Source organism: Cetorhinus maximus, chromosome 8 (genome assembly GCF_964194155.1).
Source record: "Cetorhinus maximus chromosome 8, sCetMax3.hap1.1, whole genome shotgun sequence".
Lineage (NCBI taxonomy): Eukaryota > Metazoa > Chordata > Chondrichthyes > Lamniformes > Cetorhinidae > Cetorhinus > Cetorhinus maximus.
The window spans coordinates 118,147,950-118,168,315 of record NC_135886.1 but is presented as its reverse complement, the minus strand read 5'-3'; the positions used below and the strand labels follow the sequence as shown (position 1 = coordinate 118,168,315).

The 20,366-nt window shown below is 41.4% G+C and overlaps 1 protein-coding gene across 1 annotated transcript in view; it reads right to left on the bottom strand.

Moving 5' to 3' along the window:
• kdrl (kinase insert domain receptor like) overlaps nt 1–20,366 on the bottom strand; it is a 200,797-nt gene that overhangs the window by 118,097 nt on the left and 62,334 nt on the right. The window contains exons 4-5 of the mRNA XM_078547471.1: nt 19,591–19,715; nt 987–1,146 (exon numbers count right to left, since the gene is read on the bottom strand). Of these exons, the coding sequence (XP_078403597.1) occupies nt 987–1,146; nt 19,591–19,715 (285 nt within the window). The remainder of the gene's footprint in view (nt 1–986; nt 1,147–19,590; nt 19,716–20,366) is intronic.

Below are 20,366 nucleotides of genomic sequence, written 5' to 3'. Positions count from 1 at the left end.
TAGGTCAGAAAAAAAATGACAAAGAAGTAATGCAGCAATTTCCATCTTTGCTAACTTTGTTGTAACTCTTTCGAGTTATCAACAGTCACAGATTGTAATTCTTTCGAGTTCATTCACAGTTCTTGGTTTCCGGGAGTGGGACATGAACCCACAACCTTCTGATTCAAAGGCGAGGGTGCTATGAACTGAGCCACAGCTGACACCTCCTAACTTTGTTGTACTGCTACAAATGTTTTCGTTGAACAAATTAGAAACCAGGTAGTGGATGTTTATTGCAAATCAATTGTCTTTAACTCTATGCAGATGGGGAGCATTGACTAGAGATTCACTTGTACCCTTATACAAAGGAACTGACTGAAACTTTTTGCTGAGTTGGGAGCTACAAGTTTGTAATATGTATCTCTGTAAATAAATACTTATAAAACTTTGCAAAGATTGGCTCTAGTTCTAGCCTTTGCCATCTTGTTTGCTAGAGTAGAATAGTGGACATTTTTGTTTGGTGCACTTTTGTATTCACCAAGGTGAAGGATGTTATCCAGGAGGCTTTTCTACGTGTTCCAAGCACTGTCAGGATGAGACACGTTGAGGTTGAATATTAACTAAATTTAAGTGTTAAATAATTTCCCTCCACCCTTTTTCAAGCAATGTGCTTTTATCCCAAACTTAGAAGAGCATTTTCTATTGCCAATGTAGCACCCCTCTTATTCTGGATCAGGATCTCTTTGGAGAGCAACAACCCATTCTGTTTCCCTCTAGGCTTTGGCTAATCCATTTGGCTACCTTGCTGAAAGTTAATTGAATGGCTGAAGCACATAGTGCAAATAGCACTAAATTTGAGAAGACTGGTGAGCTGCCACTTTCCACTCAAATGAGGCCAGGCAGTTCAAATTAACCAGGCCTGTAATGAAGACTCTGACAGGATAGCTGTCCACTCACATTGGAGTTGACATTAGCCCAATACATTTGGAAGGAAAGAAAACACTTACCTTCTTTGGATATTATAAAGTAAGACCTGAAGGCTTGATTTTTGACCATGGTTTTGCATTGCAGCATTCCAGAGGGAATATGTTCCAGGTTTCGAATAATAAAGCCTTGCGTAGGATCCCATACACTATTTGTCCCATTGATTTCAAAGATGGTGTAATCCTGTATCAGGCAGAAATGATCATCTGTTAAACTGAAACTCATAACAAACAAGGTAAGTGTGAATTATCATGTGGAAAGAATTGGACTTCTTTAGTAGGCACTCATTAAAGAATTGCACATGAATGGATAATGCATAATTTAAGAATATAAATTTTTGATTGGATCTAAGCAAATTAATTACTTAGTTTGCTACGATGGTGGACTAATGGGTACCAGTTACTTGCGGGCAAGTTGAACTTTTTAAGGAAGACCTGTCCTTTTTTAAAAAAAGAAATACAAGTAAAGATATTGAGCAAAAGATGGCTGATAATGTAAAGCGACCACTGTCTAGAAAATTCCCATGTGGATTATACTTGACTGGCTGGTCCTGAGAGGACATGGAATGTCACACCTGAAAGGGGTCATGGCCTTCTTCAAACATAGGCATTTGAGAGGGAAATAGGAAAGGTGCAAAGGACTGAACTTTAATCTCCTGTGGTTCCAGAGACAAAAGACTGATTTGCATGTCTCAGCAGACATCCGATATCCATCGCCTGTTGGTTTATATCTCAGAATGTATAAATGGTGTGAGATGAAAAGAACATGGAGGCTGGGTGTGAGTCATAGTTTTTCCAGAATACACAGGGAAAAATCATTTATAAAGCTGATGTGCTAGATTGACTGTGTGTTACAACAAGTGGAAGAACAAGCTAGTCACCCCCCCTTCAGCTTGCAGGTGAAGGATCTCTCTCTGTTGCTGCAGGCAAAGCTTGGCAGAAGGCACAATCTAAAGGAAATAGGACAGCGTTTCAGCCATCCTGAAGAACTGAGTGTCTCCAAACTAACTGCGAAACTGCCAAAGTCACCTCGACTGGAATCACTCAACCTAACAGCCGCAACGTACAGTCATCTAAGCCTCACGGACAAACCAAAGACTGATGCATTTTTAAAAAAATTTTATTTGGATTCTTAACTTCTCATTTCTGATCCGTGTGCATGTGTGTTGCATTTTTATTATTTTTAGTTTTAGTAACTAATAAACTTACTCTTTCTTTGACTCAAGAAAGCCTGGTTAAACTGGCTCCTTCAAAAAAAATAAATACATTTGGATTTTTAAATTAACCTTGTTGCGACCGACTGAGGAGGTTGAATAAAGAAGGGCAGCCAGCTCATTCCTCCTCATCTGGGGGCATAACAAAATTGCAGTCCTGTTCAGAAAGTTAACAAATTGAGGGGACCTCGCCTGGGGACCGGTCATAACAAGTACTAATACATTTGTAGAACTTCATACTCAGGCAATCTCTTAAATTTATATTTGTTTTACATTTCTGGTCAAACTAAAAAAGAGGAAAATATAAAAGGTGCCAAATTTCATTTGATACTTAGTTTCATTGTAGCAATGAAATGCTGCAATGAAATTCCCTCATGCTGGAATCTAGAGCTAGGGGGCATGGTTTCAAAATAAAGACCCAGATTTTCATCCAAGAGGGGGGTAGCGGGAGTCGGGAGAATTCTAGGCTCAGCCCGCCCACTTCGTCTGGAAGGATGCGATTTTCATTGGAGTCAGGCTAGGCACCCCAGCAAAAAGGTTCGGAGGCAGCCGGTGGGGCTGCTGGGTGCTGAGACCTGCCTCAGTGCTTGGGATTTCATCCCAGTTAAAATAAAAACAGAAATCCTACCAGCCCTCATCCCTCACATCCTCTCACACACTCCACATGCTCCATCCATGTCACCTAATGCCCCCACCCACCCCTTTTAGCCCCTCATGGAAGTGCCATAGCTTGGCATGAGGGGTCATGGGAAGGGTTGTTTGGGGGAGCATAGCTTAGCATGGGGTGGGGGTGCATGAGGGGGACCTTTTGAACTTGCCTTTTAAAAGATTCATTCATGGAGACTATGGCCAGGATTTTCCCCTCGGCGATTTGGGGGTGGGGCCCGCTCGCCGAGGGGAAAATGATGCGGGATGATGTTGGGAGGAATCCCCGACATCATCCTGGGCCATTTAAATCAGCTGTCCGCCCGCCGACCTGTCAATGGCCAATTAAGGCCATTGACAGGCTCATTAAGATAGTTAAATGCCCTGCCCAGCCAACCTTAAGGCTGGCGGGCAGGCCAGGAGCCCCAGCAGCCTGTAGATTATTAATGAAACTTCATCCACTGGCGGGATGAAGTTTCATTACCGTTTTGTAAAAGTTTAATACATTTTATGAGTTTGTTATCAACATGTCCCATCTCGTGTGACACTGTCACATGAGGGGGACATGTTAATAATTTTAAAATGTCTCTATTTTTTGTCTTTACTTACCTTTCACTAAACTCCCTGAGACAGGACTTTGCCTCAGGGAGCAGTGCGCTCTTTCGTGCGCATGCGTGAAAGAGCGCACTTTGACAGTTGGGGATTCCCTCCCCCCCCGGTACAGGAAGCGCATATGTCGGGCAGGCCACTGGGCGGGCCTTAATTGGCCCACCCACTCAAAATGGCGGCGGGCCCCATTTCGGCAGCGGGGTTCGGCTGCCCCCCCGCTGCCAAGTCGGTAGGGCCCGCCCACCAGCCAAGGGCTAAATTCTGCCCAATGGTTCGCAACATCTCTGAGGTGCGTGCGAACCTCGACTCATTGAAAACCTGGCCCGGTTCCATGAAAATTGTGGAGGACTAGGACGCATCTATCCTCGCAATGGAGCCAGCCAGGTCAGGAGTGCAGGGTTCTGGCTTTTGACCCAAACCAATCCACACCCTTAATAGGCACTTTCAAAAATTGGAAAACCTGGAAATGGGGTCTGGGATCCTGGAATCGTGTACCGGCTGCCATTTTTAAAGGGCTCTTAAGTCAACAGAACTCGATGAAAATCCAGCCCAAGGTGTTCCCCATTTAAGATGGAGATGAGAAGAATTTACTTCTATCAGAAGGTTAATATTGTTTGGAATTCTCTTCCTAAGGAAGCAATGGAAATCTGGGTCATTGCATATATTCAAGGCTGAGTTAGACAGATTTTTGATTGACAAGGGAGTCAAGGTTATGAGGGCAGGCAGGAAAGAGATGTTAAGGTTGCAATTAGATCAGCCATGATTGTATAGAATCGTGGAACAGGATTGAGGGGCTGAAAGACCTCCTCTTGCTCCTATTTCTTATGTTTGTATATAGGGCCTTGAAAATCTACCTATTTCTCTTTTCTTGTTCTTCCTTCCTTCCTTCATCTATTGTCTGTATATTGCCAAGTCCTAAATTGGGTTCTAGGGTCAGTTTAAAATGTTTAGACTCTCATGTAACTTGTGAATTGTGCCCATCAGCCATTTTTGGACTCGGAGAAGTTGTGTACTGTTAGGAATGTTATACTGGACATGTTTTGTGTTGCTCATGTTTGGAATTCTTTCCCACATCAAGCTGGGTCATTGAATACATTCTAAGTTGGGTTAGACAGATTTTTGATTCACAAGGGAGTCAAGGGCTTTGGAAGGCAGGCAAGAAAGTGGAGTTGAGGCCACAATCAGATCACCATGATCATACTGAATGATGGAGCAGGCTCAAGGGGCTGAATGGCCTCCTCCTGCTCCTATTATTAATTCCAAAGGAGGACTTAATATCGAGCTCCAGGAAATAAACAGAACAGTTTTAATAATAAGAGCTGGAACAATCATCTGGAGGGGTGACTTTTGTTGGATGCTGAAGTTAAGCATGTGCCAATAACTGAAATCTTGCTCATGTCACAAAGGGAAGTAAATGTTCCTATATCCACTCTTGTGTAAATGGGAACACGGTCTTTTATGTAGTCATCGTGCATTGAGTCCATTAAAATATCTGCTTTATTTAGCTGCACGGATTATTTCAGCGTCAATTAGAATACCATATTAAAAGATGCCACACCAGAAAATGGACATTTTTGAGAAACAAAAGTTACAGCTATAATATAAAAAAATTACATTTATCTGACCAGCATTACATAAACTAAAATACAGGAATCACATTTTAACATGTTTTTTGTTTCAATTTGATTTGAGGTTTTAAATGTTAGTACTTTAATTCCTTTTATTTCCCTTTTCTTGAACTGTGAATATAAATGTATACAGAAAATGGACATGATAGTTACTGTGAAAAGATTTCTGTGAGAAACTGATCACAGTAGTTCCTTGCTAAAATTATTAAAGGACAGAATGACTCACATATTTACAATTTTTACAGTGAAAACAAATAACTTTAAAACTCAAATTTAACTTAATTTAAACTTTCCCTTCTTTTCCAAATGTCCCATCAGGAAGAATGAAATTCTGGATGGTGGTTTCATTACTCAAGTTTGAAGGAAGCTCTCAGTATGGAGGGAAGATAGAGCAAAAATCCTGAAGTTAAATGTGTTTATTTAAGCAGAATCTATCAGTTACATAAAGCATTGGGACATTTATTGGCAAAGTGCCGCCTCAGGGAGATCGGTGGAAGTTATAAAAAGTTTTTAAAGGGTAGAAAAAATTTTCCTGACATGTCACCTCATGTGACACTGTCACATGAGCTGGGACATGTCCATTACTTTTATTTAAGAATATTCTGAAATTTTAAAATCCCTCATGAAATCTCATCCCTCCCGTGGATGAGGTTTCGTGCTTTTTCAGAAGGCCGCCTGGACTCTTCGCCTGCCCGCCAACCTTATGGTTGGACGGGCAGGTCCGTTAATCATTTCAATTACTTTTTTAATGGCCTTAATAGGCCATTGACAGGCCGGCGGGTGCGCAGCCAATTCGGCTGTGCGCCCGCCGAACTGAAAATCTAAATGGCGCGGGGAGACGTCGGGATGCCCACCTGACATCACCCCGCGTCATTTTATGCGTCGGCGAACGGGCCCTGCCCCCATCCCCACCCCCACCCCCGCTCACCGATGGGAAAAAGCTGCCCTATGAATAAATTTGAAGATTTTTGTCTTTTTTATGCTAAAAGCCCTATTTTAAAGTAATTTTCACTGGTTATTGATAAGTCACAATATTATCATAGAGCAACAGAAAATTACATCATAGAAGGAAGTTATTTAATCCTTCATACATGCTTGAAAGAGCTGTGCTGTTTAGTCCCGCACCCCCTGCACTTTGACATAACATTGTAAATCCCTAATGTTGGAAAGCTTTTGCTTTCAATATTTCGTGGGACTTTATTGATTCCCCATCTCTGTTTCATGAGCTGTTTTACGGGTAGCTCTTTTGTTCATTTTTGACTTAAAATAGCAAGTAGGCAAACTAGCAGTTTGTAGTTTTTGACATGTTTGTCACTTGTTCATCAGTAAATTTGCAAACTTTTCAGCCAAAATTTGTTACTTTTAATGAGTATGGTCTTTGAACCAATCAGGTGCAAGTCCGACAGACACTTTGCTTGTTGAGTATTTACATGATGTGTTGTAGTGTAATACTTTAAAAGATGGTGGTAATTTGATGTTTTACACATACGATTCAGACTCTTAGTTTTATAGGTTGTTTTAGAGTTCTCAGTAATCCGATATTGAAGGACAGTGCGCAGGGAACTGGATTTATTATTGTTGACATCAAACTTACTTTCAGGCAAAGCTTAACAGCTCAATCCCTACCTATAACTTTCATTGTGTAATGCTGACCTATGCTCCCAATTTAATCTTATCCAGTTATGTTACTGGAAACATAGTGAGAACATGCTTGGACTGAAACATCAACATTTACTTATGTTAGGGAGTATCTCAAATAGTCATAAATTTGCATTCTAAAATTCACCTGTCATTAAGGATATAACATTGTTTTAGACTCCAAATTGGACTGCATACCTTTTCATTAGCAGTCTCATTATTTTGTTTCCTCTAGCTATTTGCACACCTCCATGAAATGATCTCATGATAAGTCTGCTTAAGCACTTGAACCAGGACCATATCTCACAGCTTCTTTCTAAACTCTTGGCATTGCTGGGTATCCCATCATGCATTTTTTAAACAGAACCCAAATTCAGTCAATCACCATGGGGTGAATTTTCTGATTGTCGGGTGGGCCGGTTGGGAGCGGGCGTGGGCACGGGCAGGCATCGAGCCAATCGCCGCCCGTGATCGGCTCCGCACCACCATTTTTTGTGGGCGGGCCAGTTAAGGCCCGCCCAGCGTGACGCACAGTCTCAGGAAGATTAAGTACATATTGAGAACTTTTAATAAAGATAAAAATTATTTATACATGTCCCCTCATGTGACATGTTTATGAATTGAGCAAAAAATATTTATTTATTTAATAAAACCTTCGGGTAACCACATCCCACTCGAGGATGAGGTTTCCTGAAAAACGCGAAGGTTGCTTGGGCTCTTCGCCTGCCTGTCAACCTTAAGGTTGGACGGCCAGCATTGTTAAGTACTTTAATTGGTTTTTTAATGGCCTTAACAGGCCTTTGACAGTTGGGGCGCACAGCCACCTCTGGCACACGCCCACCGAATGAAAGATCTAAATGACATGTGGTGACGTCGGGATGCCCGCCGCGTCATCTTACACATTCTCATTCTCAGCCACATTTGATGCTTGTTAATTTTCTGTATAGCTGCTCTAGTTCTGCACTTGCAGCCCAAATTGAACAGACTGCTTTTGTTTATGCCATCTTTGCCTCTTAGCCTTCTAAAGATCTACATATCGTATTCCTCATGGCTTACTGATAAAATAAATTTGTTTTTATTTCTGCTTTCATTTGCTGGGAAGAAACTTAATACCTATGAGCTATTGGTTAACAACAACATTTCTCATAGTTAATCAATCTGGCAAGGTAAATCTGAAATGTATCAAATCCTTCATTTCAAATTAGAGATTATTGTAAACTAACAAAGTTAGAGAGATGAACAACTTTAGGTTGACTGCTTAGGTTTGCCAGTCATCACTTGTTGCAATGATGCGCGAGAGGCAATACATTACTGGGTATCAATATGCAATGAATTTTAATGGTTGCCCTCTTTGTGGTAAATTTAATTTCATGTCACATTAAAAAGTGCTGAAGTTAATGGCCTAACATTTTCATTGGGAAGAATTTTCTGGTTGGCGAGCGGGGGCAGGGCCCGCTCGCTGACGCGTAATATGACATGGGGTGATGTCGGGCGGGCGTCCCAACGTCACCGTGCGTCTTTTAGATTTTCAGTTCGGCTGTGCACCCACCGAACTGTCAAAGGTCTATTAAGGCCATTAAGAAAGTAATTAAAGTAGTTAAGAATGCTGCCCGTCCAACCTTAAGGTTGGCGGGCAGGCGAAGAGCCTAGGCGGCCTTCACATTTTTCATGAAATCTCATCCACGGGCGTGATGAGGTTTCATGAAGGGATTATAAATTAAATAAAAAATTTTGAAAAAATTCATTGATGTGTCGTATGAGGGACATGTATTAAAATATTTTCTTTTCTTTATTTAAATGTTTAAACTATAAATTAATCTCCCTGAGGCACCTCTGGCCCGCAAAGGGAACGCTCGGTGCTTCTGGGCGAGTGTCACACTGGGCGGGCCTTAATTGGCCCGCTCACGTAAAATGGTGGCGTGGCTCCAATCAGGGGTGCCGATCGGGTTTGCGCCCGCCCCCGCACAACCCCCTAATGGGGAGAAATTTCTGCCCATTATTTTGTCTTTCCAAGAGAAGTAAATTGTGTACCCTACTATAGTTGAAAAATATGTTGGAAATCAAAATAAACAATTTTCTTAAAAGATACATCATCGCCTGAAAGGGAGTTGACAGAATAAGGACATAACCTGCCCATTGGTCCTAATTCTGAGGAGGTTTTCATCGTTTTTTGACAGATGTCAATGGTAAACCATGGGGAACAGTAAGTGAACATTCTGGACACATACCAATCAGACCAATCAAGTAAAGTCTGTAACACTGCAAGTCACATTGGAACAGAATTCACATCAGCTCTGAAGATAATGAGAAAGATGTTTCCATCCCTGACAAGATATTTCCATACCGTTCCAAGCTAATTTGCAAAACTTTGCGGTGGAGGTATTTACCAGCCTGATAAAGGTAGCAGAAAGTCCTGACAAGTTTCACTACTGGAACTTTTTAAAAAGCTGCCAGTCTACTTATCACCTGGACCAGGCAAGAAGAGGGCACAGAGCAGTTGCCTGCAGGGGAAGATTGAGTGGCCCTTTCCCCCCTACCAATTCCAAGATAAGTGGTAGGGATAGGGTTTCAGGATTGACTTGTGGGAGGGAAGAGTGGGAGCTCAGCGCAGAGGAACTCCTGATACTCCTGCTGTTCCTGGCCCCACAAAACAAATTCTTCCAGAGGCTTGCACACTTAATCTAGGCTGGAACCCTGGTGTAGTGCTAATGGAGTGCTGCACTGTAGGAGGTGATGTCTTTCTGATGATATGCTAAATGTAGCAGTCCTTCAGTAAGAATGTATTCAACTTTAAAAAAAAGCAACGTGAGAAAGCCCAAAGAAAATACTGCAAAAAGGCCATTTGTAATAGACAATTTTCAGAAATTGGCCCAACTTTGCCTCCCAACATTCCATGGAACCTTGGAACTGGACCTAAAAAAACCTTCAAAACCTGACATAGACACCAATGGGTGATTTTTTCAATACACTAGTCAAGAGATGGCAGGCCACACAATGGGTATCGGAACATAGGGGCAGAGTAGGCCATTCAGCCCTTCAAGCCTGCTCCTTCATTCAAGATGATAATGGCTGATCTGGTTGTGGTCTCAACTCCATTTTGCCATCTGTACCCAAAACATATGACTCCCTTATCAAAAATCTAACTCCGCCTTGAATAAATTCAATGTCCCAGCCTCCACTGCTTTCTGAGGAAGAGAATCACACAGACTAATGATCCTTTGACAGAAAAAAATTCTCCTTATCTCCGTCTGAAATGGGAGACCTCTTAAGCCTTAAAATGTGTCCCCTGGTTCTAGTCTCTCCCACAAGTGGAAACACCCTCCCGGCATTGATTCTATCAAATCCCTTCAAGCTCTGCTGTGTTTCAATAAGATCATTTCTCATTCTTCTAAACTTCAATGGTATAGGCCCAACCTGTTCAACTTATCTTCACCAGATAAGCCCCTCATCCCAGGAATGATTCGAGCGAACCTTCTCTGAAATGTTTTTGATGCAATTATATATTTTTTCAAATTTGGAGACTAAAACTGTACACAGTATACCAGACGTAGCCTCACCAATGCCCTGTACAGCTTCATTAAAACTTCCCTACTTTTATATTCTATCTCCCTTGCAATTAATGCCAAAACTCCATTTGCCTTCCTAATCAATTGCTGTACCTGCATACTAACTTTTCGTGATTCATGTATCAGGACACCCAGATCCCTCTGTAGTGTCTCCCCATTTAAGTAGTGCACTACTTTTTTATTCCTCCTGTCAAAGTGGACACGTTCACATTCTCCCACATTATACTCCATCTGTCAGATTTTTGCCCACTCATTTAACCTGTCTATATGTGTTTGCAGGCTCTCTACCTCTTTTAATAACCTGACAACCATTTTCTAAATCACTCGACCCTTCCAGATTCTAAGGAATTTTGGAAGATTATAACCAGTGCAGCTACTATCTCTGAGGTCGCTTCTTTTAAGACCCTAAGATGCAGGCCATCTGGTCCTGGGGACGTGTCAGCCTTTAGGTCAAATAGTTTTCCCAGCACCTTTTCCCTGGTGATGGTGATTGTTTTAAGTTCCTCCTCCTGTTCCTTCCTTGATTTTCAAATATCTTTGGGAAGTTTTCTAAGTCTTCTACTGTGAAGACAGAAAATACCTGTTCAACTCCTCTGCTGGTTCCTTGCTTTTCATGATCAATTCTCCAGACTCACTCTCTAGAGGACCAACACTAGCTTTAGTTGCTCTTTTACTATTTATATACTTGTAGAAGCTCTCACTATCTGCTTTTATATTACTACCCAGCTTTCCCTCATACTCTTCTTTCTCCCTCTTTATTTTTATTTAGTCATTGCTGGTTCTTAAAATTTGACTAATGCACCTGTCCACTTAAATTATTTGTCTTGACCATTGAACTCTTGTGTCCAAACTATAGGTCTGCAAGAAGAATAGGCCAACGAGCTATGTGGGGCCACTGTGTCTGACTGTGCCCCTGTATTCCTTGGAAACAGCAATCCCAAGAACTGCCTGATTAGAGTGAAATTTGGTGATGTGATAACTAGGAGCTTCCCCATCGAAACACCTTCCTATGTTAATGGACAATTCTTGAACCCAGGATATGAGATTGTTGCAATGTGTAAGAATCCACAGGTTTAGGGAGGGCTTTGTGGTAATCATTGTAGTAGTGTGATTTTTGGTGGTTTTAGGAAACGTTTGTTTAGCAGTAAGAGGAGTCACAGAAACAGCAGTAGCAGCACTGAACAGTATGGAGCTTCTCAGAAAATATGTTTAATGAGGGGATTGGATGAACTAAAACAGGACAAATAAGCTAAAGGAACATTAATAACAGAATTAGCATCTCTTCAGAAGTGTAGCTCTTCTAGGGTTAAGAGCGTGAGTGCAGCTCCGAAGTTACAGGAAGAGTGTGGGTGTGGTACTGATTTAACTTAAAAGACAGCAGGGTACTGAGGTTTGTAAGTCATTAATGGTCAAGATCATTTGTAAGTACTGATCTAACATAAGGGGAGTAGGGCACTGATGTTTTTATGTTTGCCAATATTACAATAAACTATTGAAAAGAAGAGTTGTGAGCCTTGATCATTTTCTCCACCTGGACTGGCTCAGTCCAAATCCTAGAGTTAGGAGTAAAAGAGAAGAGGGAGGTGCAGGTTCACCTACCCACAAAATTGATGCCCTCTTAAGTGGATTAAAAAATCCTACGGTACTTTTTCAAAGAAGAGCAAGAGAGTTGTCCCCAGTTTCCTGGCCAATATTTACCCCCTCAACCATCATTAATAAAACAAATTATTTGCTCATGTATCACATTGTTGTTTTTGGGAACTTGCTGTGGCACAAATTGTCTGCCGCATTTCCCTGTGACTACACTTTAAAAGTATTTCATTGTCTATAAAGCACTTTGAGACATCCTAAGGTCTTGAAAGCTGCTATGTAAATGAAAGGCATTCTTTTTATATCTAGAATGACCTCTTTGTTTTTCCCACCAGCTTCTGATCCGCTGCAGCCTGGCAAGAAAACTGTGGCATCAACACCACTCAGGGACCAGTTAAAATATCATTGGGATGCCATTGGCATAAAAGAACCCTGAAGTGTATAAATTCATCAGGCATGTGCTTCTGAAGTCAAATTCTAATCCTAATCGGAATCCAATTGTGAAACTGCAAATAGAACTGGCATCCATGTTGGTGGTGAGTTGACCTGGATAAATTTGGCAGATTAAACTATTGAAAAGTTAGGAAGGTACCTCATTTACCTGCAGAGCTGCGAAGTTGAATAGTCAAAAGGGTAAAATTCTGAGCAGATAATTCAGCTGCTTGTTTTTAACAGGCTGGTTACTGCCAGGCAGGTTGGGTTAAATCCAACCTTTGCACCTCCGCTCACCTCACCACCCCCGTAATGGGCACCGTTGCTGTGACTTTTTCTCAGTATTCACCAATGGGTTTTAACCAGTGCCTGAACTGTAAAACATTTGTCCTGAGGAGACACAGGCATTCAGCAGTATGACAACAGGTTGAACGAGTGAAGTGTTCCACTCACAGAGGATTTACTCCATCATAAATAAATAATAAAGACATTTTATAAAATTCCTTTAGCAAAGTGGAAGGGGGAAATCTTGGGCATTTTGTGATATTTTGCCACGCAATATGAGAGATTTAAGAAATGGAAAAAAAATTGGGTCAGCAGCACAGTGATTGATTTGGAGGTGTCAGCTGAGAAAATATAACTCTCTATCCTGCCACCAGTGGGCTGCATGCCCCAAATGAGTATCACTCTGCAGTTCACTGGCTTCAAGCCAGTACAACATTCATGTGGTGCATGGGCTGACTCAGCCAGCAGGAAGTTAGAGTCAGAGGGGAAGCATTTTTGCTCCTCCTGGCCCCAGATAAACCATTACTTACATACAGTTTTGGAACATCCTCCATTTCATCACCCAGTCATCCCTCTAAAATGCTCTAAATGCTTATGCACGTCAGAAGACCCCAATTTGCATACAGTAATAGGCTACTGCTGGAAGGCCGGGGCTCCAGCCAATATGGTACAAGTAAGTGGTGCACCGCAATCTTAACTCTACCACAGCCAGTTTCCACCAGGTTGAGTTAAAATTGGCCCTTGTCTCTCTTGGGTAATAACTAGCCATTAGCTGACCTGTGTTCTTGCACAGTCTGGCCCACTATCAGCACTGCAAACCATATCATTCCACTTGCCAAAATCAGTTGATTCATTGAGCTTTTAAAAATATGTGATTTGTAGAAGTGTGATGGCTCTGGGAATAGATTTAATTTCCTGAGAAATGTCAGTACATCCAACATAAGAGTCTGTCACCATCTTTTCAAGAAAGCTACTTTTGAAGAGTTGAAGCAGTATTGTTTTCACATGAAAGCTTCATCTCTAGGGACTGGACCATTTAAGCTTTTTAATAGTTCAGTCTGCCAAATTTATCCAGATCAACTCGCCACCAACATTCAACAACATGGATGCTATTTTAATTAACAGTTTCAGAGTTAGATCCCAACTAGGATTTGGATTTGACTTCAGTGGCAAGATTAGATTTGGATTGTAGGTTTGGGAAATTTTCTTCTCCCCTTCCTTAAGGTATCAGCTCATTCCAGGCTGCAGGCTCATGAGCAGTAATGGACCTTTGTACGTCAATGGTAGTTCTTCATGGGTGAATCTAAACAATGAGTATTAACAGTCTGTGGATGTGTGTCGGTGATGCTACATTCTAGTGTGATCAGATCCTCAATCCTTGTCCCCACAAAGGCACTTTACAGGAATCACTGAATATGGATCAGCAGCAGACACCCAGCTGAATTTTTCCCATTGTTGCTACGGCTAATTTTAGTACCCTAACTGTTATGCAAGCTGAGATCAGCTAACCGTACAGAGACTGGGAATCATATCCCAGGGTTGCTCATTTGGTGTGGCTTAGTACACTGAGAGAACATCAGGCAAGGTTTCTTGGCATTATTTGTCAATATAATTTTGGGAAATGTTCAAGAAGGAAAGAGCCAAGCAGAATGTAAACACATTTTCCTGTTTTCCTGGATTGGAGGCCTTGTTTAAAGTTCATAAAATTTAAAGGCTTGGCGGAGGATGTTTGTAAATGGGACTAGAAATTCTCCCATCGCTTCCTCTTGCAAAGCAGGAAGCAGACAGCTTGTCTCTGTGACACTCAGACAGTGGGACCTGGGAACCAACTCAAATGTCTCTATTACTCAGAAGGAGAGGTAAAAATTAACTACAGCGATTTAAGAACAGATATCAAGGTGCATATTAAACATATTTATTTCAAAATAATTTCTCCCATTTTCTGCACCAGTTAGAAGATTGCACCTCATGGGCATTTGTGTCATCAATACTATCCTTTGGCCAGAATTATGGTAAGTTTCCATGTAATTATCTTCCAAAATTAATACATATTTGAAGCCCTATCTAGTAAACATCCACAAATGATTGCACATTTGGAGCAGTCTGAAGATGCGATAAATATATATATTTTAAACAAATATATAGCATTTCCGGGGTAAAAATAAGGAAATGTTAAAAATGATAAGAATTATCAGTAGAAGTATGATGGAATGCTGAGAGCACCAAACCTGCATGGATTGCAATAGCCAACTTAATGTAGTTGCTAATTCGATCAGTCACATGCTGGCAGGTATCGTGAGGGAATCATTGGAAACAGGAACGATGCTGGAAAAACTGCAATAAGTTCAATAAACCAATTTGTGAAAAGAGGCATAACAAATGCTCTGGGGAATATAGGGATGTGAACCTGATGCATATAGTAAAAGGAATCCTGAAGGAGCGAATAATGAATTACTTACGGAATAAGAGGTCAATATGGCTTCTTGGGCAGGGTGCCGGGGTGCAATCAGGGGGAGATAGAGTCATGCTTGCCAAATCTCATGGATTGAGTTGAAAATGGGAATTCAGTGCATGTTATTATATTCAAATTTTAGCAAAGCTTTTTGACCCACAATGCTGGAAGTAAGGGGAAATCTTCTGAAGTAGCTGCATCAGAGAAATCTTTGCATTGTTTTACATGAAGCTACACTGGGAAGAAAGCAGGGACCAATTCTTGGGACATTATTGTTCACAATGATAGATTAAGAAGTTTGACTGACAAGTCGAAGATGTTGTTTAATGTGGATACATGTAAAACAGTGAGAATATGGAAGGAAAGTAAGGTCTGACAGATAAGATAAACTGATCTAGTCTACCAGAGAGAGGTATCCCAGAGGATAGTTCACTGAGTACAAGAACACATGAACTGAACATGTCACATTGCATGCGGAAGTGGTAGAGTATAAACGCAATAAAGACTTACACTTATATTTTACCTTTCACATCCTTAGGGCAAGCAAGTGTCTTACAGCCATAAGCTATATTTTGAAATGTAATCACTTTAATTTGTAGGCAAATGGAGCAGCTAACGAGCGCACAGCAAGAAACTACAAACAGCAGTTAAAGTTTTTTGGTGGTGTTGGTTGAGGGCTACATGTTAATTAGGATAGAGAATTGTCCATTTTTTTTCTTGGAAGAGAATCCATGTGCTGTATTTTGCCCTCGTTGGGTGGGCTCAGCGTGGGCGGGTGGGAGTGGTTGGGAAGCCGACCGCTGCCCACCATCGGGGCCAGGCCGCGATTTCACGCTGGCGGGCCTGTGGGGGGGTTGGAGGAGGGCAAGCGTGCAAGTTCATGCGTGTGCACGGGTGCGCGCGGGGAAAGTTCCCCGAGGCACAGAGCTACCTCAGGGAGATGAAGATATAAAAAATTAAAAATAAAGCATTTTAGGATGGTAAAAAGCATGTCCCCACAGGAACGTGTTAGAAATTAAGATGAAATCTTTACATTTTTTTTTTAAATGACGGATCAAAACCTCATCCCACCCATGGAGGAGGTTTCACAAAAAAATGAAAAGGCGGTTGGTCTTTTCGCCTGCCTGCCAACCGTAAGGTTGCTCAGGCAGCAAAAAAAAATTAGTCAATTAGATTCTTAATGGCATTAATAGGCCTTTTAATTGTCGGCGGGTGCACTTCTCACTCCTGCGCGCACCTGTCGACCAAAATATCGTGCAAGTGCGTGATGACATCGGAACGCTCGGCCAACGTCATCGCGCGTCATTTTACACTCGTTCGGGTCGAGTGCACGCCCACCCAATGAGTGAAAAATCCTGCCCTATATATCCATCTGCACAGGTAGATGGGGTGTCAGGTTAATGTTTCAAGAAAAAGATCACACATCTAACAATGCAGGATTGTTGTTTTATTTTATTTATTCATTCGCAGGATGTGTGTCACTGGTTAGGCCAGCATTTATTACCCATTCCTAATTGCCCTTGAGAAGGTGGTGTGAGCTGCCTTCTTGAACCGTTGCAGTCCATGTGGTATAGGAACATCCACAGTGCTGTTGGGAAGGGAGTTCCAGGATTTTGACCCAGTGATAGTGAAAGAAAGGCAATATAGTTCCAAGTCAGGATGGTGTGTGGCCTGGAATGGAACTTGCAGGTGGTGGATTTCCCATGCATCTGCTGCCCTTGTCCTTCTAGGTGGTGGAGATCATGGGTTTGGAAAGTGCTATTGAAGGAGTCTTGGTGAGTTGCTACAGTGTATCTTGTAGAATGTATACATTGCTGCGTCAGTGGTGGAGGGAGTGAATGTTTGTGAATGAGGTGCCAATCAAGCGGGCTGCTTTGTCCAGGATGGTGCCGAGTTTCTTGAGTATTTTTGGAGCTGCACTCATCCAGGTAAGTGGATAGTACTCCATCATGCTCCTGACTTATTCTTTCTGGATGGTGGACAAGTTTTGGGGAATCAGGAGGTGAGTTGCTGGCAGCAGAATTCCTAGCCTCTGACCTGCTCTTGTAGCCACAGTATTTATATGGGTGGTACATTCTGTTTCTGGTCAATGGTAACCACCAGGATGTTGATAGTGGGGAATTCAGCGATGGTAATGCCATTGAATGTGAAGGGGAGATGGTTAGATTCTCTCTTGTTGGAGATGGTCATTGCTTGGCACTTGTATGGTGCGAATGTTTCTTACCACTTATCAGCCCAAACCTGAATGTTGTCCAGGTCTCACTGAATATGGACATAGACTACTTCAGTTTCTGAGGAGCTGCAGATGGTGCTGAACATTGCGCAATTATCAGCGAACATCCCCATTTCTGACCTTATGATGGAAGGAAGGTCATTGATGAAGCAGCTGAAGGTGGTTGGACCTGGGACACTACCCTGAGGAACTCCTGCAGTAATGTCTTGGGACTAAGGTGATTGACCTCCAGCAACCACAACCATCTTCCTTTGTGCTCGATATGACTCCAACCAGTGGAGAGTTTCCCCCCGATTCCCACTGACTTCAATTTTGCTAGGGCTCCTTGATGTCAAACGTGGTCAAATGCTGCCTTGATGTCAAGGGAAGTCATTCTCCCCTCACCACCAGCCTAGGCTCGCTTGGAGTGCTGTTGTGATCATTGTATCAGTGTAGAATGATCTGATCAATGGTGAGAGCACATTGAAAGGCAACTGAATTAATATTTTGAATTAGATTTTGAAAAGAGGTTACGGAAATGAAAAATACTACATTGGAGAATTATGAAGAATTATGAGATTATAATTATTATGATGAAGACTAAAGTCAGTCCTTATCAATGGATCCAAGATTCTAGGGGGCTACAAGTAGTTTGAAAGCTATGCTTTCTGTTATCGTAAACTTGATAACAAAAGGTTTGAATTCAAGTTCAGAAAAGGGGAAGTGAACAGGCTGTTTAAATTTAATTGCTATCCTCAGAGGATGGTGGATATATGGTACAGTCTGCCTGTTTCAGGAAGCATTAGAGGTGAATAATGTTGGCAAAGTGAAGAAGGAACTTGATAAATATTTGACAGTGTAAGGGATTGAGCAGTAGGGGATTGAACAGTGTGACAAGTATTGTGGTGTTTGTCATTTTTCAAATGTTCACATTGGATGTAGGACTTCAACAGTCTTCCAGTTATGTGCATTCCTATATTGCCAAATAAATCAGAAATAAAACCTAATTTATTTGGATAATAACTTAGTAAAATCAGATCTTTTATCAACTTAACCTAATTTTTTCTCAAAGCAATGTTTGCATTGTATTGTAATTTCTCCACTTTGCCTGCATCTCCTCTTCTCCTGAACTAAAGATGATGATGTGCTGGGGTATTATATCATGGGCAATGGCAGTTCACAACTGCCTTGTGCATGAGCCTAGACAGTGAGTGTTGATAGACTATTTGAATGTGGAAGGTATTACAACCTCTCAACTAATGTTCACACTCACACTTCCCAGTTCTGGTAACTGGGTGGTAGCTGGAGTGGGGTTTCCCCCTTAAGACAAGGGGACTGAGGCCAGTTGTAGCAACAGTTGTCGATTATTGGACCAATCGTACGTGTACATTTTTAGTCATTAGCTGTGTACCTGCGATAAAAGCACGAATATGACTAAAATTATCAGGCTGCATCTGTCACATTGATTACAGTGGATGACTGTTTGATGTTTACTTTTCTGTTTTATTCCTTTGTCTCCCTTATTTTTGTACTTCTTCACAACTGACCTGGCTGATGGATTTGCAAGTACTTTCTTTTACTATGGAATGAGATGAGGAAAATACAGCCATGGAAATAGCAGCATCTGACCAATCATAGTGCCAGTGAATGTTCACCATTAAAACAGTAGGGTTAAATGCTTAACAGAAGGCACTTGCTATTAGTATGAATGATGGCTCCTGCTTTAAGAACAACATCTTACTTTCTCCCGCTCTTCAGACAGACAAAGCAAGAGAAATCTTAGGCAAAGTTAATGCATGCATGACATTACAACTTTCTGCATATACTCCTGCCAAACTCAGGAGAGGTGACATACCTGATTTATAGCACCACTTTTGCCACCAAGTCTGAGATCACTTAAGTTAGTGCAGACCAAGCATTGAACCATGGAACTTACATGCTCCTCAGGAACATTTAGGCACAAATGATCAGAATATTACAATTTCAGAGTTTGTTATATACCAGTGGATAACATCTTGTGGGCAATCATATAGCAAAAGCATGTGCCTAGTAACACGTGGTAGTGAAACAAGCAACATTTTCAGATAAAACAAATGTTAGTGGTGAAAAGCTGAAATAAAATCAGAACATGTTAAAGTTACGCAGTTGATCAGTGTGGATCTGAAAAGAGAAAAGGTAGATAATGATTTGGTTGACTTCTGAGCTGTTATCCTACTTTTCTCTTTTTAAAATGCTCTTTGTGCTTCCAATCTTTACTGCGCTTTACATAACATTTCTTGGAAAGACACTTTACATTATATAACTTGTTTGTTGCAGATCAGAAGCAGTTATGAAAACTTTTCTTTTAAGTCTCTTACCATCAGTAGTGTGACCTGTAGATTTGGCGCTGTGACGCGGCAGGGGATCACAATCTCACTGCTTCCACTGAACTTTATCACTTCAGGACGTTCTGTATGAGGTTCCACAAATGGGCTTTGATGATCTTTTTTTAAAAAAAGCACAGGGACAAAGGTTTATACTCCACACTAATTTATAACATTTTAAAGGCGCAGGTGTTTCCTAAGACAGTCCAGCTCGAGTGCGGTCAATATTATCATTATTTTCTGAAAGACGATTTTACCCCTTAAGTGCTAAATCTCATTTGAAGGTTTTCAAATTCCATCTTGATCCCTATAATCATATGCATGAATTATCTTCCTACAACGTAAGGTAAAAGCTCTGTAACATAAGCTCCTAGGGTGGGAACAAGGAGCACCAGGATATGGCCTGATATACTTTCCAAGGCCGTTCACACTAGATGTTCCAATCTGGCCCTTTCACTACTGTCGTAATTTAAACTGCCCATTCTTTTCTTTTTCCTCCTCCTACAGTGAATTTACTAATGAGATTGTAGCTTTGAATTTAAAAATGGAATGGCAGTTGTGGGGTCATGGAGTTAGATAGGAAGTGCACAGACAAAGTATTGCGATTGCACAACCTTACCTACGTTAAGCACAATGAATCACAAGGCTGCACAGTAAACTAGAACATTCAGGCATTGTAATGATGTGGAGAATTCTGACTCCTGAAATTATTTTAAACCATGGGAGTAAATGTATAATCCTGTGTTCCCGGCAGCGAGTTGTACTTGCAG